We start from the raw sequence: 21,303 nt of genomic DNA on the forward strand, positions 1-21,303 counted from the left end.
CCTTCTCCCCAGCCGACAGCCCAGCTCCCACAGGTCACGACCAGAGCTGATGTGTCCATTATCACCTGACACTGTACGGCCTCAAGCCCATGTCCTTCCTGGTGCTGCTGTCTCCTGCCTCAGATCCTGAGTAGTGAGGGCACCCCAAGCCCCTCATGGCCCACCCCTGCACAGGGCCTCACTCCAACAGAATATCCATGTGGGTGCCATGTGCTCTGTGGGCAGGGCGGTGCCGGTCCCAGCCCTGGTCAGCCATGCCAGCAGGTCCTGCCAGTATTTCTGGCTCTGCTGCAGCAATCGCCCAGTGTTGCCTGGGCCCTGTGGCACTGCCAGCTGGCAAAGCTGGCCCTGCACACCCCAGGATGTGCTGCTGAGCAGTGGCCATGGCGCCCCTGTGCCATGGGGCCAGCTGGCTGGTCAGACAAGCCAAGCACCAGCCCCAGTTCTCTGCATCCGGTTTCCCTGCCTGGCTGTTCAATCTGGAGTCACGCAGGTAGCATCAGTGCAGGAACAGCCTTTATTAAAGCAAAATAACCTACAAAAATATAGATACAGCCCGTGCCCCAGGCCTGAACTGGCCAAGGAGGAACAAGGCTCCTGCCCAGGGCAAGGACTAGCTCAGCCACACGGAGCCTTTGGCCACGAGGGTTGTGTGCACCCAACTCAGGGAGCCAGGCCTATTCCCAGCCCCAGGGTCACTCTCCTCCTTACAGCACGTATTGCTCCCACAGGCAGAGGTTCCCTCCCAGCAGAGCACACAGCTGCCCCAGTCCTGTCCTGGGCCAGGGCACACAGTGGGGCGGGGGCTGTCCCCCGCTGAGGAGCTGCAGGCTCCTCGCAGAGGGCCTTCCGCAGAGGAGCGCGGCGTGTGCGGCCGGCGCGAGGGCTCTGCCGCGCCAGGCAGTGCCGAGGGGTGATAAACGTGGGCACGGCAGAGATGAGCTCTGCCAGCGTGCGTGGGGGTGGCCATGGGACCTTCCTGTCTCCTGGCAGGCCACTCACTGTTCCTGCGTGCCCCAGGAGATGTAGTCAGGGCGTGTGGCTGCATGATACTCATCGATCAGCTGCTGCACGATCTCCCGGGAGTTGTCCAGCTCGTCGAAGTTGTCCTTGAAGATGTCCTCCTTGCGGAACTGCTCCAGGAAGGCCTCTCGCTTGCGCAGTTTGTCATACTGCCGGCACGTCCGCTCAAACAGCTGGAGAGCGGCGTGGGGTCAGAGGGGCCAGAGCTCCCCAGGGACCCTTCTCAAGAGTAGGACACCTTGGCGAGCAGGACTGATGGGAGCACCCTGGACCAGACCTGAGCCCTTCTGGGAACCACCCACCCCTGTCCTTGGCTTTGTGACAGGCCCAGACTGAAGAGACACAAGGTCTGGGGCTGCAGGGCCCGGCGTTGGAAGGGAAGGCACTCACCGAGGAGATGTTGGTGTGGTTTGCCATCATGAGCCCACTGACGCGGTGAGCGGACGGCAGGTAAGGGGATTTGCGGGACAAAGCCACCTGGATGCTGGCAGGGCCCCAGGGGATGAAGTTGGCCAACTTCCTCTCCCGGATCCGCTGCAGACTCTTGTGAACCTGGTGGGATGACAACAGCGAGGGCAGCGGGGTGAGGGACAAACAGCTTGGCTGCAGCAGACCCAGGAGCTGCTCCTCAAAGGAGGCACAGCCATGGGAAAGTGGATTTCAGCACGACTGCAGCCTTTCCGTGAGGCCAAAGCCCAAACAGGAGCAATCTGAGGCTGGCTCTCAGGCACTGCCTAGTCTCACCCCAGAATCCCTGGACGGTGACCACGCTCTTCCCTGGGCCACTCCTTGGCTATCAGTACCTGAACAGCCATGGGAACTCACCTGTGTAGGATCCACCTCCCCCTGAATGATGTTGAGGATGGCAATGTAGCAGTGGTTGGTCTGCCTGTCTCGCCCTGTAGACACCATCACGTTTTTAGGCTGCAGCAACCTTCTCATCACGTCCAGGACTGTGGTTTTCCTCACACTGGCCACCTGCACAGTCCAGCCAAGGGTCAGAGGGAGCAGATGTGCTGCTCCCTGCCCTCCTGCTGCCTGGTACACACACACACACACACACACACACACACACACACAGGAGCAGGGGGCAGCTGGACAGAGATACCCTCACCCCAGGGATGAAGTCACATGCAAAGCCACATGCAGGATGGGGAAATCCCAACACCACACAACAGGCACAGCCAAGCCAAGAAATGGAGTGTCAGTGGAGGCTCCAGAATAGGGGCTGCTTGGCCCCCACCCTGCAGCAGGGACTGGAGGCGAAGCTCAGCTGAGAACAGAGGGACAGGGACCTGTTTTATGTTGTTGCTGTCAAACGTGGGTCCTGTCCCACTGCCAGGTAGGGAGCAGTGGGGGATCAACAGGAAAGGGGTTGTTCCCCACTGCATGCCCTCCCTGCCTTGCCCAGCTCTGAGCCATGGGCAGTCTGGCCATTGCCCTCCCCGAGTGCTGTTGGGGCTTTGCCCAGCTGCTACTGGCCAGGGGGGCCCCTGCCAGGACCAGCACCCAGACTGCCCACAGCAGGGACAGCTGGGTGAGATGGCAGCCCTCTCCTGCACTGGTTGAGCCATTGGCTGAGCCCTGCCTGCACTCCTCCCTTGAAGGACAGATCACACACTGATACCCTTTTCAGAGCCAGCAGTTTTTCAGATTTGCTTCTCTGAGAAACATCCTGAGGAAATGCACACAGGGAGAGGAGAAGAGCAGCTGTTAGTTCCTTCCGGACCGTGGTGGGCCATTGCAGGTGAGCACCTCCAGAAACAGAACTGCTCCACTGCCTTGAGGGGTTAGGGACTGGTTAGAGACAAACCAAATGCAAGAAGCAGCACTTGAAGTGCAGAGGGGTGGCAAATTCATTCTCAGATTGAGTTTCAGGATGGGTCTGACACCTGTAGCCCACCATCAGTGACAATGAGCATTAGTGTTTGGACCCAAATTGCCAAAGCCAATGGATGGCTCACGGGAGTGGCAGGACTGTGCAGGACAGGGCCACTCTCCTGCCCTTGCTCTCATCACTGCTAAGTATGGCTTTCGCCAGTCCTGACCATGATGATCTTGACAGCCACCCTGATGCATGCAGCAGGTAGCCTGGCACAAGCACAACTGCCTGCTCACGTCTGATTCATTGCACATGCGGCACTCACGTGGTGTGAGCACATGGGCCTGGGATTTGGGACGTGCAGTGACAGCTCACAACAAGACGGGGCTGACAGATGCTGCAAGGTGAGTGTGGCAGCTTCTCTGCCCTTGGGGATGGGAAGGAGAGCCTGGGGCTGCCTTACCGACTGGTCGGTGGTGAGTGGCGTGTACCCGGTCATGAGGAAGTGCAGCCGGGGTGTGGGGATCAGTGAGGCGATCAGCCCGATGAGGTCATTGTTCATGTACCCGGGATACCTGAGTGTGGTGGTGCTGGCAGACATGATGGTGGACACCTAGGGAAGAGGAAAGGATCAGCAGAGGGTTGCAGAGCATGTCAAAACTTGCCTTGCAAGGGAAGCCAGGGCACCTGAAAGGGTACAGGACCCTCACTCACAGCTCCAGGGTGCCTACCCTGAGCCCAGCCTATGAAGGAGGTTCAGACTCAACTGAACACAGCAGGGAAACCCCATGCTGGCTTCTCCTGAGGGAAAAGTCCTTCTCACCAGCTGGTTGATCTGCGAGAATGACGGGTTCTGAATGTGCAGCCGGTCTGTCGCGATCCGATTCAAGGCTGTGTTGTCCAGAACCACCTGTAAGAGAAACCTGGCTCTGTGAAGGGCCCCTGTGGCAACCAAGGAAGGGCAGTCCTAGCCATGTGTCCCAGGGCACTGGTGGTCCAACACAGGCCCCGAGTGGAGCCCTCTGCGCAAGTGGCAGACACTTGAAACCACAAACTGACTCATATGTGGCAAGTAACTGACACCGTCAATGGAACCTCTTCCCTCCCTCCTGGCTGTGCTCCCCATGCTCTCCCAAAGAGCTCTGCCCCCGGGCCAGCCCTGCGTAGCAGTGTCAGTTCCAGCAGCTCCAGTGCAACTGCTCCTCCACTGCCTCCTGCAGGGACCAGCTGTGGGGGACAAGACCTGACTGAGCCTGGTGCAGGCTGAAGGTGCTGCCTGGCCAGGGATGTTTGTGGGTGCTGCAAGTGACACAGGTGTTGCATTCAGGCATGGGCTGCAGCACAGCTATACAGAGGAAGCACAGCAAGGCCTCACTGCCTTGGGAAGATCTGCTGGATCCAAGGGAGAAATGCCAGGCAGCTCTGCAGAGGTTAGCACCAGTGAGGGTCCCACATCTGCTTCACCCTTCTGTTTGGGGCACGCTCATTGCTGCACCTGGGGCCGGCAGGCACACAGTGCTGGCCCCAGGATGGGCTGCAGTTCTGAAATGTGGGGACAGGGCTGTCTCCTCAGGGCTGGCTGCACCATGGGCCTCTTACCACACAGTCAGCATTCTGGGTCAGCCTCTTCAGTGTCAGCAGAGAGTTGTATGGCTGGACGACAACATCGCTCATCTCATCCTGGTTTGGGAACACTGAGTAGGTCTCCACCAGTTTCTTGGGATACCTAGTGAGAAGTGCAGCATCTTAAGGGTTAACACAATCAAGCTGCACTCTCCCCTCCCACAAGCTGCCTTAGCAGTCTCCAGGGCTCAGGACAGGGTGAGTCACCAAAGCTGTAGCCAGAGTGGCTCCCAGGGAGGGAGAGAATGCGTCCCAGCAATGCCTACCCCAGCAGCACAGGAGCAGGCTGCCAGAGAAGCTACAGGGAGGCGAGCCATCCACAGGCTGATTAAGCAGCTGCTCACAAGACTTTTCAGAAGGATGCAAGCTGAAACAGGCCAGGATGGCAGCTCACAGCCTTCAGTCAGAGCCTCCCACCCTCCCCTGCACCATCAGGGTGTCCACAGGCAGCTGCCTGATAAGAATGGCTGAAGGAAGACAGGGCTTGGACAGAACGAGTCCAGCTTCAGAGCCTCTGAAGTCCCCAGGCGTATCAGGAGCCAGCCTTCTGCAGGCAGCGTGCCAGGGATTGCACAAGGCAGTGTTTGGGTGGGGGTGGTGGCTCTGAGTCAGCGCTCTCCAGCTCCAGCTCCAGGCAGGCTGCCCAGGCTGGGCCAGGCACCGCAGTGTGGGAAGGGGACCGGGCTGTGCTCACCTGTCATTCAGTCTCTCCAGGAGGTATGAGCCCAGACCAGAGCCTGTTCCACCAGCGATGGAGTGACAAAGCACAAACCCCTGGAAGGAAGCAGAAGGCAGGTGCTGAAGGTGAAGCTCAGCCCCAGAGTAGGCAGACAATGTGTCACCTCCACTACTTCCAGCAGAGACCTGCCAGACATGGCCAGAGCTCCCTGTGGCAGCTGGGAGCACGGATGCAGCAGAGACTGACCCCAGCAGCAGCCACAGCTCCTCAGGCCACTCCTGACCACACAGTGGGACCCACGTCTGCACACCCTGCAAAGTGCAACAGCTGCCTGGGAGCCTTCAGGATTCCTCCTACCCAGAACAGAATTGGAATAGCTCCAATGTCACCTCCAGGGTCCAGTCCGTCACAGGAAATGGAACTGCGTGTTCTCAGCCCTTTCCTGGGTCCTTCACACCCTCCCCTCCTTCTAGAATGACTGAGGCCAAGCTCGTACTGCCTGACCCCAGGGCAGCTCCCACCTGCTCAGCTCCCACAGCAGGCACTTCAATCTCCTGCCAGCTTGTTTTGCTGATGTTCTCCCTTCCCCTGCTGCCATGTCACAGCCTGACATATCTGCACACAGGATACGGGTTCACATGGACAGTGTAAAGAAAAATGCCCCACAACCAAACAGTGAAAGAACTTCTGGGTCAGGCTGGAAGGTGGAGTGGGGATGGACAGACCTCCTGTCCCTAGATCCCCTCTCTGCATGTTCTGTGCTCTGTCCCAGAAACTCAATGAGCAAGTCTATGCCCACCAGAGTGCTGAGCTCAACCTTACAAGCAGCAGCCTAGCTGGGAAAACACCAGGCAGTGCTGCCAAATCCAAATCCCGTTTACTTACTTCCAAACTGTCACTCCCATCAGCCTCTCTGTCTATTATGTCAAAAATATCTTCATGGATCTTTTCTCCCTGCAAGAGAGATCAGGACTGGTTTTGTTTCTTTCTCACAGAACACGGAGAAGAGCTGCTCAAGCTCAGTGTTAAATTGAGTCACACTGGCAGTGTGGTCCTGTGCCCAGGCTGCCACAGGGCACAGGGACACAGTCCCAGGGACATCAGTCCCTGCCACTGATGAGGTGTTCTTCAGAAACTGGGACTGAGCTGACAAGAGGGAGCCAGGACAAAGTCCCACGACTGAAGAGCTGCCCTGTCTCACCCAGCAGCACTAGAGCTGGTACCTGTGAGAAGCCACTGGCCCAGTTGTTCCCAGCTCCCCCTCCGTGCTCAGACAGGTAGATGTTTTCTGGGTTGTAAAGGTTGGCGTAAGGGGAGTTGAGGATGGAGTGGATGACACGGGGCTCCAGGTCCAGCAGCACAGCCCGGGGAATGTAGTGCTCATCATCTGCCTACAAATGGGAGCAAGAGGATGTTTATGCTGCTGCTGCTCAGTGCCACTTCCACTGCCAGAGCGAGAACTATCCCCTGGCTACAAGTGAACCCCACATGGCTGGGCCTGTCGAGGAGGAAAGAAGAGAGGCTGGTCCTGTGCAGCCTATCCTCAGTGTAGCAGCTCTGTGCCCCAGAACATTCCCAGTGCGGGAGGGGGGGGGGAAACTCCTCGTGCTTACATAAGACACTATCTATGGCAGCCACAGCCTCGTGCCTCTGCTCCGCCTCCACAGCGCTCCACCAACAGACCAGGAACACAGTAGGGAGCCCGGAGCTGGCTATAAACAGGAGTCTGGGCTGAGCCGCCGCTCCCACCTGCACGTTCAGCGCCCCGCCCAGCCGCCCCTGTGCCCGTGGGGGCTGTGGAAGGGGCTGCATGGGCACACACACAGCCCAGCTGCACCTGCCTGCGCACGGAGCCCCGCGGGGACCACGGAAGTACACTTCGCGTGTTGTGCCCGCTCTACGGCCTGGGGCCGCCGGTACCTGGTAAAAGAAGACGTCCTTGCGGTCGGTGCCCTCGGTAGCGAACTCTTCCACGATGCCCTCAGGGCTGATGCCGTGCTCGGCGCAGAGCTGCTTCCAGAACTCGAACCCGACTGCGGGGAGGCGCGGTCAGACGGGCCGGGCAGCGGGACCAGGACCGGGAACCGGGGCAGGGCCCGGAGCGCGCCCGGTCCGCAGGCCCCGCCCCATTCGCTTGAAGTCCCGCCCCGTCCAGACAGGCCCCGCTAACTGCTCCCCCCCCCCACCCAGCATCCCGACCCCGCCCGGTGCGCTCTCCCCCGGCCCCGCCACAGCCGTGGCGCGCTCACTCTGGTTGCCGCACTGGCCCAGTTGCAGGGTGATGATCTCCCGCGGCATCGCGGCCGAGGCTCCGCTCCGCGCCCCGCCTGCCTCCGGTACCGCCGCGTCTCCCGCCGGCGCCAATGGCAGCGCGCGTGCGCAATGCTCACTTCCGGGCCAGTCCCGAGCACCTCCGCCGGTGGCGGCACCCTGGCAACGCGCATGCGTCCCGGCAGGAGGTGCAGGTCGCGCCTGCGCCAAGATGGCGGCGCACAGGGTGCGATTGCAGTCGGTGGTAGGAGGCCGCCATACCTGCGGTGGGCGCGCGCGCGCGGCGAGCCGGCGGATGTTGACGCCGTGAGGGAGCGATGGCGGCGGCGGTAGCGGCGGCGGGGCCCGGACCCGGACCGGGACCGGGCGAGCGGCAGCGGCGGGTGCAGGCGCTGAGCGCGGCACTGCGCTGTCGCCTCGGGCCCTACGAGCCGCTGCTGGGCGCCGTGCAGGCCGCGCTGGTGTGGGAGCGGCCGGGCCGCAGCGCGCTGTGCTGGGTGGTGGTGCACGGCCTGTTCTGGTGAGCGGCGGGGTTGGGACCGGGACCGGGCCGTGCAGGGCGGGCGGGAGACGCGCTCTGCCGAGCCCCGATCGCCGGGGCTGCGGGGGTGAGGGGGCTTGGGGGAGCTGCCCCCGGGGAGGAACGGTCTGTAAGGGGCCGCGGATTTGGTCCGTGCCCCGTTCCGGACAGGAGGGACCTAGGAGCGCTGGGTTTGCTGCAGCCCCGTCCCCATCCGCGTGCTCTCCTTCTACCTGAGAGCATCAAACTAGTCGGGAAAATTCAGTCTGTTCTGTGGCAGTGGAGGGAGGGCAACTTGTCTGGAACAGGAGCTGTACAGCAGGGCAGAATTGACACGAGGATCAAATTGACAAACCAGGATCACCTGGCAGCTGCCCCCGGGGCACGCTGCGTGGTGACTGGGTAGCAGGTGCTGAGTTCTCCCCCTAAGTGACTGGTTTAAGGCTGGTTTGTGTTACCCCTTTGTGTCTCACCAAAGATCTTCGGTACTGACTCATTCGTTTCTTCCCCACAGGTTCTTTGCTCTGACTTCCCTTCGTTTGCTGTTCCTGATTGCATTTACCCTCATAGTAGTAGTGTGTCTAGATCAGTGGAAGCACAAAATCTGGCCAGAAATTGGTGGTAAGTTGTATTTTGAACTTATAGCAGCAAATCAAGCCTCCTTTCCAGCCCCACAAGTACAGGCTCTGCAGTGCCTGCAGTAACATTGTTAAAACCTGGGCCTTTTGCTTTAAGCAAAGCGGAAGTATTGCTGCAAGAGTACTGCAGACATGCTCTTTCTGGAGCTGGAATATTCTAACCTGTGTAAACACAAGTTCTTTTTGTGCTTGTGACACTGGTATTTGTCTTGTAATCCTGAACCACAGGGTGTACGTGACCTAGTGCAGGTTTGACACAGTGATTCACTTTCTGAGCATTCAGTACCAGAATGAGAAATTGAAGCATATATGGAACTCGTCTGGATTCCTCCTCAGAATCCATAATAATCCAGTTTAGGATGAAGACAAGTCCCAGCCTTGTTAATCAGATATTTCTTTGGGAGAAGAGTCATCTGAATGGCTATAATGAAGTTAGTTTTCAGCTTTCAGTAACCAAAGCAGTTGTGACATTTGTGATATTAATACACTGATCAACACCCTCATTTCAAGCAGCTTGGGGTCCCTTGGCTTTGCATGGACAGGTTAGTTTGGAGCAGTGTGAGTTGAGGGTCTGCATGTTCCCAGGGCTGGTTCCCTGACTAACCAGCAAGTTCAGCTCCCAGCTTTCTGCTTCAATCCATGTTCTCTGTCATTCCTGGGAAGACATTAAAGCTTTTCTCCATTTCAGAGCTTGGCTCAGGCTCGTTCTTAGGAAGTCTGTCCAGCTCCCTCATCCCTCTGATTTGATCTCTCAGGGTGGCTGGTATTTCCCTTTCAAGTCCCAGCCTGGGTGGGAAAGTATCAGAAGATCTAAATCCCTGATTCCTCCATCCTGTTCCTCCTCTCCAGCTAGTGTGTGCAGGGAGTGGGGGAGAGGGAAATGGGCAGCCTCTAGTGTTCAGCAGACACCAAGGATCAACAGGGAGACTGTTGCAGTCTTGTACTGTCACACGTACACACTCAAGATTTGTTTTGGAGTGATGCGTCTCCATCCTGTAATTAAAAGTTAATGTCTTTTCCAGGTGTTCCCCAGCTCATTAAAGCTTTACTTAAATCCCAAGAGCTAAGCATTCCCATGGCAAATTCCTTGCAACTAATGTAGTGTCTGTTCTTAATATTTTAGTGGCAAGACCTGATGAATTAGACAATGAGAGGTAGGAAACTAATTGACTCCTCTGCTGTGATACTTTGCTGTGATACTGCATTGTTACCTGCACATGCTTGGGATGTTGGCTCCTTTGGGCGAGGAGGAGGGGGAGGAGGGAGTTGGGAGCTGCTCAGTGGAAGGCAAATGGAGACCCAGATGCAGTCAGGTGGTCTTGAGAAGTTTTTGACTTGCCCAAACCATTTATTATACTTTGCCTTCAAGCAGCCTCCAGATACACTTGCTTGGTTCCCTGCACCCTGAAGTTAGAGGTGCTGCTTTAGGAGCAATTCTTCTTGTATGGGTCTCCAGTAGCAGGAAAACAGCATTTCTGTGGGAATTAATGAAGTCTTCTGAAACTTGATAGGGAATATTTAACAGGCTTGTTCCAGTAGTTGTTTCTGCATAGTTATGATCTGACTGTGGCATTAATAATGGGTTGAGAAATGGTGAGGTGTTGCCTCACTGCTCATACCTGCCTCGCTGGGCACACCTTCCTGCTGCCACTGCCAGGCTGTGCTGGATGTCAGTTCCTGATTAAATCACCTGAGCTGGTGCCAAAGGACAATTGTCTTTATTCATTTTTTGTAAGAGGCCCAAGCAAAAAAGGAATTGCTCTTTCTAACCTTCAGGTACTCATGACTAGCAGTTAAGCAGCACTAACAAAACTGACCAATTCAAGGCCTCCAGAGTAACTGAGTATATGAAGTGAGGTGCAAAGCTGCTTCTAGACCTCAAGCTGAACAGTTGGAGGCTGCAGTTGACCAGATAAACACAGAAAAAGTAAATGGATTCACTTGATTTGCCTCTGCACTGTGCACTCCGTCCAGCAGCATGGAAACTGGTTCAGGGCATTGACTGAAATTCCTGCTCCTCAGCTGCTGTGGGAGCACTGGGATGCTGCTGGAATGGCTGTAGATGAACTGCTTTGGGCAGGGCACTGCTTGGAGGGGAAGTGACCCTCATTTCTAGAGCTCCGTGCTGGGTGGGAACAGAAGCAAGCATTGAAAGAAGTATTTGTAACAAGGGTCTTCAACCCTGACACTGATGCAGGAATATCTGTTCCCAAATTCTGCCTTCACTGCAGCTGGGGATATGTCCACCCTCGGCTGCTCGGAGTGCCAGAGCTCTGTCATCATTTGGCTGAAGGATGGGTGACTCTGACCAACTTCTTAAGTAACCTCTTCATTTTCAAGAGGCAAAGTCCTGGCAAGGTGAGAATGTACAGTCTTCAGAAATAACCTGTTTGGTGTGGAGCCTCTGCTGACCAGGAGGATCTTCCTATGCTGGCATCCAGCACTAGCTGAACACATTTCTGGATGGGAGGTTGCCATGGGAGGTCTCCCACAACACTGTGCTTATTAGGTAGTGGGGAAGAATGTAAAGCACAGGCAGAATAATCAGGTTGTGGAGGAGGGAGGAGAAAGTGAATGTCAGTGTGTGGATTACACTGCTGAAGTGAAAGTGTGGCTGCTCCTTCTGTAGGTTTTTGACTTTTCAAGTGTCTCTGAAACTTGTCTCCTTGCTGGGTTTTAACAGCTTGAGAAAGTGTGTCAAGCTTTCTCTTTCTTCTTTTTTAGAGTTTATGGAAAGAGAAACCTGTAGCACAGTGATACTGTCCTTGTCCTCTTCACCTTGAAGAGCTCATTAGTTCAGCCTCTTCCTTGTTGGTATCCCTGCTTTGGGAAGCTCCTCTTGCCCTGAGGCAGGAGGCCTCACCTGCCTATGGCTCTGAGGGCAGATACCCCTTAGTCTGTGCCCATGCTGCGGCAGATGGTTGGACACTGTGAAGGCTTCACCCTCTTTGGAACAAAGACTTCACCCAGAATTTGCAGGGGCTGAGATGGTCAAGAAGTGAGTGAACCTACTGCTTAACCCTGGAAACTCACTGTCTCTTATGTCTTCAGTTTTGCCTTCTAGTGTGTGGAGTGTTCACTTTCCTGGCTGTCCTAGGCCGGTATATCCCTGGGCTCTTGCTCTCATACTTGCTGTGTAAGTAAATCTCTGTGCCAGTACAGACTTACATGTGAAAAGAGATGAGTGGGTGCTGAATGTCCGAGGAATGGGGCTCAAAATTGAAGCTTGTGTGAATGGCTTTAAAATATGAAACAACACATTGTGCCAGGAATGTGGTGGTTCTTGACCAGGACTCGAAGTCTGGTCTGGAGAGAACATGTCTGAGTTCTTAGTAGCTACAGAGCTGAGCACTAAAAAGTCGGCCTCTCAATTTTGTTGAACTGGCAGAGGTGATGGCACCTGTTCTAACAGTCTCCCACAGCACTGCCTTCAGTGCTCAGATCTGCCATGCTGTGTGTTGTGCTGCATCACGAAACGGGCAGGATGTTTGCCACGCAGCATCCCGAACAACCTTCTAACCCACATTCCTGCTTGCTGCAGTGCTCTTGGTCCTGCTGTGGCCCCTGGCCGTGTACCACAGGCTGGGGCAGCGCGTGTACCTGCGGCTGGAGCCCGTGCTGCAGCGGCTGGACTTCAGCGTCCGCGGATACATGATAGCCAGGCAGCGCGAGAGGCAACGTGAGTTCTGTGCCGTTTCAAGATTTTACACCTTGATCTTTGATACCTGAAACAGGCTGTGAACAGAGGCTCCGGCCTTGGTGGGTGGTACAGGCTGCATGTCTGGCATGGCGAATTCTTGGAGCTGCCTTGGGAAGAGAGAGAGGCAGTTCCGCCTCTGCAGCCACCTCCTAGGAAGCAGCTGTGATGGGCTTTTCACAGCACTGAGCTGCTTCAGTTCTTGGTTACCAGAACTGGGTGTTCTCTCTTCTGGAAAAAGGAGGAAAGGCTCTGTGCGAGGGAGTGCTATACATACTCATCTCAGCAAAAAACCTGCTACAGACACAGTCAGAAGTGATCATAGCTCTGCTGTAGAACAGAGCTGGCTCTGCTCTGCTATGTGCAGTTTGAGGTTTTCTGGTCCTGCACAGAACCTTGGCCCAGCAGCAGTCACAGCTTTGTGTCTGGTTTCTAACAGTGCGTGCCCGGGCCCTTGGTCAGGAAGCCACGGATGATGGGAGTGACAGTGAAGAGGAGCTGGCTGCATTCTGCCCCAAGGTAATGGAACCTTTGGGAGAGGGAAGAGTTCAGCTGGAAAGAACAACTGCACTGTGGGGACATGCAGCATCTGGCTGTGTGCCAGTATGGTGGAGCTGAGAGTGATGGGAGAGCAGATGAAGACACTGTCCTTTCAGATAGGTCTTTCCCATTCTGTTCCACTAAAGAATGTCCAGAACTGCTTGTGCCAGCTACAGTCTCCTAGACTGTGCAGTAATTGTGAATGAGCCTCAGGTACCACTCTCCCATGAGGGCCAGGTTTAGCTGGAGGCCACTCCATCATCTGTTTTGTCTTGAGGCATGGGGATGACCTTTCTAGTGCTGATATTTTCAATTTTATCTTCTGTTTCAAAGCTGGATGATTCTGTAGTTGCCAAGGAACTGACCATCTCTGACTCGGAGCATTCAGATGCTGAGGTTTCCTATACTGAAAATGGGATGTTTAACCTTTCAAGGGGCCAGACACCTCTGACAGAAGGATCAGAAGGTGAGAGGAAACAGCTTCTGGAAGGTATAGAAAATCAAGTAGGCTCTATTGTCATGGGTTGAAGGGAGGATGTGTTACCTCCCATCACTGAAGTCTGGCAGTTTGATGTCAGCCTTGCTGCTGGAAATGAGCTGCAACTACCTGTTTTGTTCAGAACTGAAGTGTCCTCCTTCATTCCTGTGGTGCTTGAGTGGAGCGAGGGCAGCAGCTCTGCAAAGGCAGATCCGGCTCTGCCAGCCTGGTTGTGGGTGCTGGCGCTCCCCTCTAGCAGGTGGTTCCTTCAGCACTAGCATTCTTTGCATGTGAGCTGTGAGGCCAATGGGATCTGCACAGTTGGGATGGGGGGAGGGAGATGTTGAAGAGAGGGTGGTTGTGAGCTCCCAACAGTCTGCCATGGGGAGGTGCTGGCCCAGCTCCTGCCTGGGCCTGTGGGTGCTGGTGAGTACTGGCAGTTAAAGCACTTTCTTCTCTTCCAGACCTGGATGGTCACAGTGACCCAGAAGAATCTTTTGCCAGAGATCTCCCTGACTTCCCTTCCATAAACCCAGAAGCAACCGGCATAGAGGATGAGGATGACACCAGCATTGGGATCCCGAGCCTGGCGTACCGCCCACAAGGGACAGAGGATTTGCAGTTCCCATATGAGCAGGAGGAATTTAGCACATTGCCATCAGTGCAGAATCTCACCAACAACATCACTGGCTTTGTCACCAGGGGCATGATCCAGCTGGCACTGTCAGGAGCCCCTCAGCCAGGCTTCTCACGCAGCACCAATCCCCCGAGAGGGGCAAAGACTCAGCTCAGAGCAGCCAGTTTGGACTTGGACACTGATGCTGAAGGGGATGACTTTGAACTGCTGGATCAGTCCGAGCTGAACCAGCTGGATCCCGCTGGCTCCCGGGGCCAGTAAACCATCCTGTCACTTCCCTCTGGTTTTCTCTTGCACATCATGGAGGGAATCCTAGAAGGAAAAGCCTTGCACAGTTCTCTCAATTGTCTCCTGTGAGTCCAAGTGATGTGACAGCCATCACTGGCTGGGTACACCACTGTGACTTGTGACTCTGTAGCCTCGCTTGGATTTTAAAATAAAGGACACTGGCAATCTCTAGGGAAGAGGCATTGATGGGATAGCTCCACAATCACCCTGCACTGTCTGACAGGATGCTGCCTGCTCCAAACTTTCTTTCAGACAATAAATCTGGTGTCTGCACCTCTCAAATCCAGTGGGACTGACAGCATTGCCAGGAACAATTGTGCACTGAGTTCTGGCACTGATGTTTAACCAGAGGAACAGGACAGAGCCTATCAGACATGGTTTCTGGGACTTAATGCTGTTCTGTCTCAGTTCCTACTATGTGCACAAATCCAAGTCTTCTCTCCCAGCAATATCCAGCTCCAGGTGGAACCAAGCCCCTTGGTCCATTGGGGATGGTGTGCAGCCACAGTATTTTCCTTGGACTGGCTGCTCCCTTGTCTCCAGCTCCTGGTGATGCTGTTTTGTAAGAGCTCAGTGGCAATAAGACACCTGCTCTGACCACCAGACCACCTGCAAGAACATCCACGTGTAGCCCCTGCTCTTGTGTTGCTTTTCTGAACTAACAGCCTTTGTTAACAGCCAACTAACATTTTGCTGGAAACCCCTGTGCTGCTCCAGTGCGTTCCCGTGGGCAGGGCAGAGGCTGTGCATCCCCCGGCAGTTTTCCTGGAGGAAGGAGGAGGTAGAGCAGGGCTGACAGGGCCGTGGTGTGTCTCCTGCGCCCTTGCTCCCTCCAGCCTTCCACAGGTAGACTCCAGCAGTGGGAACCGGACCGGGACAGCAGCCTAGACCACCAGTGACTGAGGAGGTCGTGCCTGCTGCGGTCCTGTGAACAAACCAGCAGACCCTCGGGAGAACCACCCTTCCTCTGCCTACCGAGAGCCCCTATTACTTTTCCTAAGCCATAGACCCGGTTCTGATCACGTTTGTGCAGCTAAGAACGTACCTCGTCAGGGACCCCGTTACTGCCTGCTCTTTGTCTGACTGTCTATCCGACTGCGCCGGCCGTGCCGGGGCTGAGGTCGAGGGCGGGGAGGCGGGCTCAGCCGGGAAGGGGAGGTCGGTAGCGGGGTTGTTCCATACAGGCTCGAGCCCCGCTGGCCGCGTCCGGTGCGGAGGTGGGGGGAACGAGGGGGCTGCGCTTCTCACGGCGCGGCGGGAGCGCCGGTTCCGGTCGGTGAGTGCCTGCCCGGGGACGCGGAGCCTGTCCGCCAGCCGGGCCGCTGTCCGCTCCCACCCCGGGCTGCGCGCGGCCCCGTTCCCAGGGGGGCGGGCCGGTACCGGCGGTGCGCGTTCCCTCCGCCAATCGCGGTGCGCCTCCGCCCTCGCCGCGATTGGCGGGGAGCGAGCGGCGCGCCGGAAGTGCGTGAACGGCGCGGGAACCGGGAACGGAGCGGGGTTGGAAGCTCCGGGGGCCGCGGGATGAGCAAAGGGCGCGAGGCCGCGACGGGCGGTGAGTGCGGGAGTGGCGGGGGAGCACCGGGCGGCATCTGCGGTCCCAGGAGGCCGCAGTGACCGGAGCTGGTCCCTCAGGAAGCGCCACCGCTGTCCTGCTGCGGTACCTGCGGGAGCAGAACCGCCCGTACGGCGCCCAGGATGCCTTCGGGAACCTGCAGCGGGAGCACGGGCTGGGCAAGGCGGTAAGCGGGGCGGGGCCGGGCTGGTGGGGGGCAGGCCCGGGCCCGGCTGAAGCTGCGTCCCGCAGGTCGTGGTGAAGGCTCTGGAGCAGCTGGCGCAGCAGGGCGGCGTGCGCGAGAAGGTCTACGGGAAGCAGAAGATCTACTTCGCTGACCAGGTGAGTCCCCGGAGGCGGCCGCTGGCCCCGCTTGCCCCACACCCCTGACCCCCCCGCTCCCCGTAGGAGCAGCTCCCAGCCGCCAGCGATGCGGAGCTTCGCGGGCTGGACGGGGAAATTGCCACGCGCTCCGCCCAGCTGCAAGCGCTGCAGCAGAGCTGCCGGCAGATGGAGGCGGGTGAGTGTACCCGGACGGGCTGCCCCGAGGCACCGCGGAATCCCCGAGGGCGTGGGCAGCTGTGCCCTGGTGCAGGGTGGCAGCCCAGCCAATGACCGGTGCCACCTTCCCAGAGGTGAAGGACTTGAAGAGCTCCATGACAACCCCTGAGATTGCCAAGGAGATCGAGGCACTGAGGAAAGACTGTGCCAGTTACACCGAGAAACTGGAGAGGATTAAGTCTGCTACCAACCACGTGACTCCAGAGGAAAAAGAGAAGGTGAAAAGCTGCTGTCTGAACCCAGGGCCAGTCTGGATCCAGGATCCAGCACTTTCCTTACAGACATTGCTTGTCGGGGCTCCCGACAGCCCTGCGGGGTGGCTCTGACCCGGAGCTGTTGGCAGGTGTGCCAGGAACAGCAGCTGTACCACCGGGAGTGGCGCCGGAGGAAGCGGATGGTACCGGCCCGTGGTGCGGGTGGGCGGTGATGGCCCCCCTGGGACTGCTGCCCACAGCCCTCACGTGCCCTGTCTCGCCAGGCCACCGAGCTGCTGGATGCCATCCTGGAGGGGTATCCCAAGAGCAAGAAGCAATTCTTTGTAAGTACCGAGGCTGGGTAGTGCCTATGGCTGCTGAACCAGACCCTAAGCCTGTTCTGATCTGCTTGGTGCCATGCAGGAGGAGGTTGGGATAGAGACAGATGAGGACCATGGTGTCATGCTGCCAGCAACTGTGTGAGCTGCTGGGGGAGCCTTTATTATTCTGGGGAGAAGCTGCTGTGGAGCTGCCTCTGAAACACGGCTGTTGGGTTGTTCTTTTTCTCATTTTGCAGGACTGAGGCTTGTCCTGTGTATTTATTTCTTTTTGTTTTAAAATGTTTTGCAGTTGGAAGGGTGGTGGGTGGGAGTAACTTGGCACTGGCCCTCTCCTTGCAGTGGAATGTTATTTTTTCCTGCCCCCAGTACACGGAGCTGCCTGGCTGTGGTCTGATGTGGCTGAGGGGACACGTGGGGGCAGGGGTGCTGTGTCCCTGGTGTTCTGGTAAGGAATGGCAGCAAGAGCTTCTTTGGGCTGCAGAGCTCTGTATGTGTTGTAGCTGCTTCCTGCTGTGTGCCAGAGTGGTCACATGAGAATATGATCCATTAAACACCAGGATTTTGGTTCAGCTGCACATCCCTGTGGTGTTTGTCTTTTCAGAAGGTGTCAGGGCAGGGTTTAGGCCTGGAGTGAGGAGTGGGGAGGGCAGGAGCCAGGAGAGGGTAGCCTGAGCCAGAGGCTGGAATGGGCTTCTGGAAATCACCAGCTCTCAGACACAGCTCCAGGACCTCTGTATCAGAAAAATTGTTAAAACATTCAGCAAAATTTATTTAATTACTTTTCACGATAGAAAAATACATCACTTTCACATGTGAGGTCTGTAAAATTCCACATCCTCTTCCCAAGGCAGGAGGCAGCACTTCCTCCTCAGTGCTGGAAAAATTGCCTGAAATAAACATTCCCTGGATGTGCCCCTGGAGCAGGAGCACAAACATGGTTATGGAGAACAAACCCTGCTGCTGGCAGCACACTGGTCCCATCACTCTGGACAGTGACCAACCCTCACCTAGGCAGAGCTGTGACCCAAACTGGGCATGGTACAAGGTCAAACATGTCCCTTATAGCAGCTGCCTCTACATCTGGCACAGGCAGCACTTTGGGACCATTTCAAAATTTACAACAATAAAAATGAAATTGAGGCTGGGCATGTATGTGTGTATAAAAGTTTTAAGGAGCAGCAGCAAGTGCACATGGCCATACTGTGCTACAGCTGCAGAACTTCCCTGTGCAGTACAGCCATTGTTTCCAAAAAGGAGAGGTGTTCCAGCACTTGCAGGAACTTCCTGTGTTCCGTCCCAGGGACTTACAGCTGCAGCAGCACTTGGGGTTCATCAAGGCCCTAGCATGTGCTGCCAGGGCCACAGCTCCCAACTCTTGATGGGCTCATCCTGCTGCCAGCACTGCCAGGCTCCTCTAAAACACAATAGCTGACTCAAAACAGCTGCTTCAGAGAGACAGGGCACACAGCCCAGTGGGTTAGGGAAAAGCAATTCCTACTGCTATATCAGAAACCCATTGTTTTTAGTATGCATTTGTCACATTTTCCCATCCTAGGGACAGCAGGGGCGTCACAGGGCTCAGGGCACAGAATAGAGCTGCTCTGGGATCAGCTCTGCAAGGAGAGTCAGTGGCACAGGCAACCCCATGGCACTGCCTGAGCCAGAGACTCTGCTCCCCATCACCTTTCCGTCCCCTCCTGCCCAGTCCCTATAAAGATTTGGTGGCACTGAGTGGAGCAGCAGTTTTTGCACAGCCACTGCTGGGCTTCAGAAGGAATACAATAAATAATTCAGAGAACCTTAAAAACAGCCACAAGGGAGAGGGCCCAGGGTGGTGCCTGACACCCAGGCTTCTGGGCATAAGTGCCCCGTCCTCATGGGCACAGAAGTTGCGTGGGAGGCTCAGTAGAGCTGGCTCTTCACCTTGTGCAGGACCCCGATGACAATGTCCCGCAGCGTCTGTGACAGAGAGAGGACATGGTCAGTTGGTCTGTGGAGGGAAAGCCACCCCTGTGCCATTGTCTCTGTTTCCTTGGCCATGGCACCAGCCCCTCTGCAGCCTTGCATTCACCTGGGGCTTGCAGTGCTCCTCAATCCAGCTGAAGACACACGCTGAGAGCTCCTGAAAACTCGTTACAGAGATTGAAGCGTTGAAAGACTGGAACAGGGAATCCATGATGCCTTGGAAAACATTGAATTTCACCTCATCAGAGATCTGATTCTTCCCCTCATTTGGGTTGTCCTGATGAGCTTTCACAATCTGCTCATAGTTTCTGAAACAAGCACGGCACATTAAGGTCAGCAGTGAGACTTCCACACCTCACACTTGAGTTGCCACTCCCAGCTCCCACATCCAGCTCCTGCTCCCAGCTCTGAATTCCCACACCCAGCTCCTGCTCCTGGTTCCAAGCTCCAGGCCTGTCCCCAGATGGGGAGCCACTACAGAACCCTGTAAGGATGTAAGGGAACAACACGAACTAGAGGGCATGACCCTGACAGCTCTTCCCTTACACTTTCATGATCTTCAAGGCCATCACATCTTTCCTGAGGGTAGAAACTTCCTCCTCCTGCTTTTTCTTTTCCTTGTGCAGGAACTGGATGTAGTCAATTGCTGAACATGAAAACACAGAGTGAGGATTTGGGAGCACACACGGGTCACCGAGATCCCCATGAGAGGTGCCTGAGCTGGGGCACCATCACCTCCCACTGACCCAGTTCCCCTGGGGATGGTGAATGCAGGTGAGCAGCACCCAAACTCCCCAGAGCCTCATCACACCAGAAGGTTCTAAGGTGCTGAACTTTTCCCTGCACACCTCTAGGGTGGAGCTTTGGGGGTTGATAGTACCTCCTTCCCTCCTGCCCTTGGGACTCACTTTTCTGGAGCACAATGGCCTTGCTCAGCTTCTGTGAGCTGATGGGGAAATCCTGCTGCTCACAGGTGGGGACGATGGCCTGCAAGTCATTGTAGCCTTTCTGCAGGGAAGTAGAGCCACAGAGTGTGGGCTCATCCTGTGAGGCCAGGTCCACACCCAGCTCCCACAATACAGCCCGTGAGAGCCAGGCCAGCTCTTAGCACACAAACGTGGAGGGAGGGCAGATCCAGCAGCAAAAAAGAAGTGCTGGAAGATCGGGGTGCTGGAGCAGGCTGGCAGCAGCACTCCAGCACTGCCTACTGCCTCTTGCCTCACCTTGATGGCATCTCGGCGCTTCTGCTCAGCCTGGGTGTGTGCCCGGCGGCGCTTGTCCTTGTATGACTCCTTGTAGGACTCCTGATGGTAGTCACTATCCTCATCATCTGTGGGGACAGAGTGTGGCTGAGGGTGGGGAGACAGAGTCACGAGGAGAGGCACAAGATAGCTCAAAGGACCACTACAGCTGTGGCCAAGCTCAGCATAGCCCCTGCCCCATTCAGTTACAGCAGGCTGAGCCAAAGAAAAGCCTTCCAAAGAGCCTTGGCAACCCCTTCCCTCTCCTCGGGGAGCTGGGCAGCAGGCAGATGCTGGTATCTGCCTTGGGAAGGTGCCTAGAGTGATTCTTGACTCCAAACCCTGCTGGAAACCACAGAACCCTGATGCTGTTCCCACTGCCTTCCTCATACTCTTTCTCCTCAGGATAGGAATCCTGCCCAGCCACGCTCACCCTCTCGGTGCAGGGCAGACCTGGAGCCCGGCACGTGCCGGATTCCCCAGCGAGCAGAAACACGCAGTCACGGAGGACAAACCCCACCTGTGTTGGGGACAGAAGAGGCACTGGTGGAGCCGATGCTGTTGGCCCGGGACACTATGCTGCCTTTCCGGGCATTTTCCATGAAGAGTGCTGGAAGAAGAGCGTCCCGGGGTCAGTGCCCAACGTGGGGTATGACCTCGCGCAGGGACATGAGGGGTGTCCCCGGGCAGCCGCTGCCACCCACGAACGGGGGTGGTGCGGGCCGGTGGAGCCCGGGCACCTACCAGACTCCAGGCCATTGTCGCCGTAGGCCGCGTCCACCTGCACGGGGCCAGCGGGCGGAGGAAACACGTCAGTGGGGCTGGGACGGCGACCGCGGCCCGCGCCCGGGAGCCCCCCCAAGAGCTCGGTCGGCTCGAGGAGCACCCGCCACCCCCGAGCTGCGGCTCCGCCGCGGCCTTTGGCCACCGCCCCTCGCCCAGGCACTGACTCGTGTGCGCTCCCAGCCCCCACACCCCCAGCCCGGCGCTCACCCTGCCCGGCCGCCATGAGCCCCATCCCGGCGCCCCCGCGGCACCCGGCGGCCCGGCCCGACCCGTTCCCGGCCCCACCTTCCCCCACGAGTCCTCGGCCGCAGCACCCGGCGGCTCCGCCATCTTCCGCCCGCGCGGTCATGTGACCGCCGCGCGGCTGCCGGGGAACGCGGGCTGTCCGCACCGCCAGGGGGAGCCCGCGCACACCCCCGCGCGCGCCGGACGCCACGGGCACGACGT

The 21,303-nt window shown here is 57.0% G+C and overlaps 4 protein-coding genes across 6 annotated transcripts; 2 read left to right on the forward strand and 2 right to left on the reverse strand.

Annotated features, from left to right (window-relative positions):
* Window positions 1-499: 499 nt before the first annotated feature.
* On the reverse strand, window positions 500-7,497 carry TUBG1 (tubulin gamma 1). The gene is made up of 11 exons (XM_062508061.1): window positions 7,397-7,497; window positions 7,068-7,180; window positions 6,371-6,538; window positions 6,033-6,101; window positions 5,163-5,242; window positions 4,445-4,571; window positions 3,669-3,755; window positions 3,309-3,458; window positions 1,849-2,001; window positions 1,414-1,575; window positions 500-1,196 (listed from the first exon to the last, which is right to left on the reverse strand). The coding sequence occupies exons 1-11, from the start codon at window positions 7,443-7,445 to the stop codon at window positions 999-1,001; spliced, it is 1,356 nt and encodes a 451-aa protein (XP_062364045.1). The 5' UTR covers window positions 7,446-7,497; the 3' UTR covers window positions 500-998.
* A 238-nt stretch (window positions 7,498-7,735) lies between these two features.
* On the forward strand, window positions 7,736-14,387 carry RETREG3 (reticulophagy regulator family member 3). The gene is made up of 9 exons (XM_062508494.1): window positions 7,736-7,938; window positions 8,453-8,559; window positions 9,700-9,730; window positions 10,808-10,934; window positions 11,628-11,712; window positions 12,118-12,255; window positions 12,713-12,792; window positions 13,147-13,279; window positions 13,756-14,387. Exons 1-9 carry the CDS (start codon window positions 7,736-7,738, stop codon window positions 14,187-14,189), a joined length of 1,338 nt encoding a protein of 445 aa, XP_062364478.1. The 3' UTR covers window positions 14,190-14,387.
* A 1,307-nt stretch (window positions 14,388-15,694) lies between these two features.
* Window positions 15,695-17,092, forward strand: PSMC3IP (PSMC3 interacting protein). The gene is made up of 8 exons (XM_062507823.1): window positions 15,695-15,768; window positions 15,849-15,955; window positions 16,021-16,110; window positions 16,177-16,288; window positions 16,402-16,547; window positions 16,673-16,726; window positions 16,808-16,867; window positions 16,947-17,092. Exons 1-8 carry the CDS (start codon window positions 15,738-15,740, stop codon window positions 17,004-17,006), a joined length of 660 nt encoding a protein of 219 aa, XP_062363807.1. The 5' UTR covers window positions 15,695-15,737; the 3' UTR covers window positions 17,007-17,092.
* A 508-nt stretch (window positions 17,093-17,600) lies between these two features.
* Window positions 17,601-21,192, reverse strand: MLX (MAX dimerization protein MLX). Of its 3 annotated transcripts, XM_062507820.1 has the most exons (8): window positions 21,142-21,192; window positions 20,815-20,851; window positions 20,591-20,680; window positions 20,053-20,159; window positions 19,738-19,837; window positions 19,376-19,475; window positions 18,936-19,137; window positions 17,601-18,823 (listed from the first exon to the last, which is right to left on the reverse strand). In XM_062507820.1, exons 1-8 carry the CDS (start codon window positions 21,184-21,186, stop codon window positions 18,767-18,769), a joined length of 738 nt encoding a protein of 245 aa, XP_062363804.1. In that variant the 5' UTR covers window positions 21,187-21,192; the 3' UTR covers window positions 17,601-18,766. The 3 variants fall into 3 exon arrangements, with proteins under 3 accessions (XP_062363804.1, XP_062363805.1, XP_062363803.1); XM_062507821.1 differs by lacking the exon at window positions 20,591-20,680 and having other exon boundaries at window positions 21,142-21,186; XM_062507819.1 differs by lacking the exon at window positions 21,142-21,192 and having other exon boundaries at window positions 20,815-21,104.
* Window positions 21,193-21,303: the final 111 nt, after the last annotated feature.

Source organism: Cinclus cinclus, chromosome 24, assembly GCF_963662255.1.
Source record: "Cinclus cinclus chromosome 24, bCinCin1.1, whole genome shotgun sequence".
NCBI classification, from domain to species: Eukaryota; Metazoa; Chordata; class Aves; order Passeriformes; family Cinclidae; genus Cinclus; species Cinclus cinclus.

Bases quoted from the DNA above. Each gene is read 5' to 3' on its own strand.
- TUBG1 (XM_062508061.1), bottom strand. From the start codon at position 7,445: ATGCCGCGGGAGATCATCACCCTGCAACTGGGCCAGTGCGGCAACCAG. The intron at 6,102-6,370 runs GTACCAGCTCTA...TCTCTCTTGCAG, and splicing joins GGGCCAGTGGCTTCTCACAG to GGAGAAAAGATCCATGAAGA. The intron at 1,576-1,848 runs GTGAGTTCCCAT...TCATCCCACCAG, and splicing joins GGGAGGTGGATCCTACACAG to GTTCACAAGAGTCTGCAGCG.
- RETREG3 (XM_062508494.1), top strand. From the start codon at position 7,736: ATGGCGGCGGCGGTAGCGGCGGCGGGGCCCGGACCCGGACCGGGACCG. The intron at 7,939-8,452 runs GTGAGCGGCGGG...TCTTCCCCACAG, and splicing joins GTGGTGCACGGCCTGTTCTG to GTTCTTTGCTCTGACTTCCC. The intron at 13,280-13,755 runs GTGAGAGGAAAC...CTTCTCTTCCAG, and splicing joins TCTGACAGAAGGATCAGAAG to ACCTGGATGGTCACAGTGAC.
- PSMC3IP (XM_062507823.1), top strand. From the start codon at position 15,738: ATGAGCAAAGGGCGCGAGGCCGCGACGGGCG. The intron at 15,769-15,848 runs GTGAGTGCGGGA...CTGGTCCCTCAG, and splicing joins GCGCGAGGCCGCGACGGGCG to GAAGCGCCACCGCTGTCCTG. The intron at 16,868-16,946 runs GTAAGTACCGAG...GGTGCCATGCAG, and splicing joins AGAGCAAGAAGCAATTCTTT to GAGGAGGTTGGGATAGAGAC.
- MLX (XM_062507819.1), bottom strand. From the start codon at position 21,088: ATGGGGCTCATGGCGGCCGGGCAGGGTGAGCGCCGGGCTGGGGGTGTG. The intron at 19,138-19,375 runs GTAAGGGAAGAG...TGCTTGTTTCAG, and splicing joins GCCTTGAAGATCATGAAAGT to AAACTATGAGCAGATTGTGA. The intron at 18,824-18,935 runs GTGAATGCAAGG...TCTCTGTCACAG, and splicing joins AGGAGCACTGCAAGCCCCAG to ACGCTGCGGGACATTGTCAT.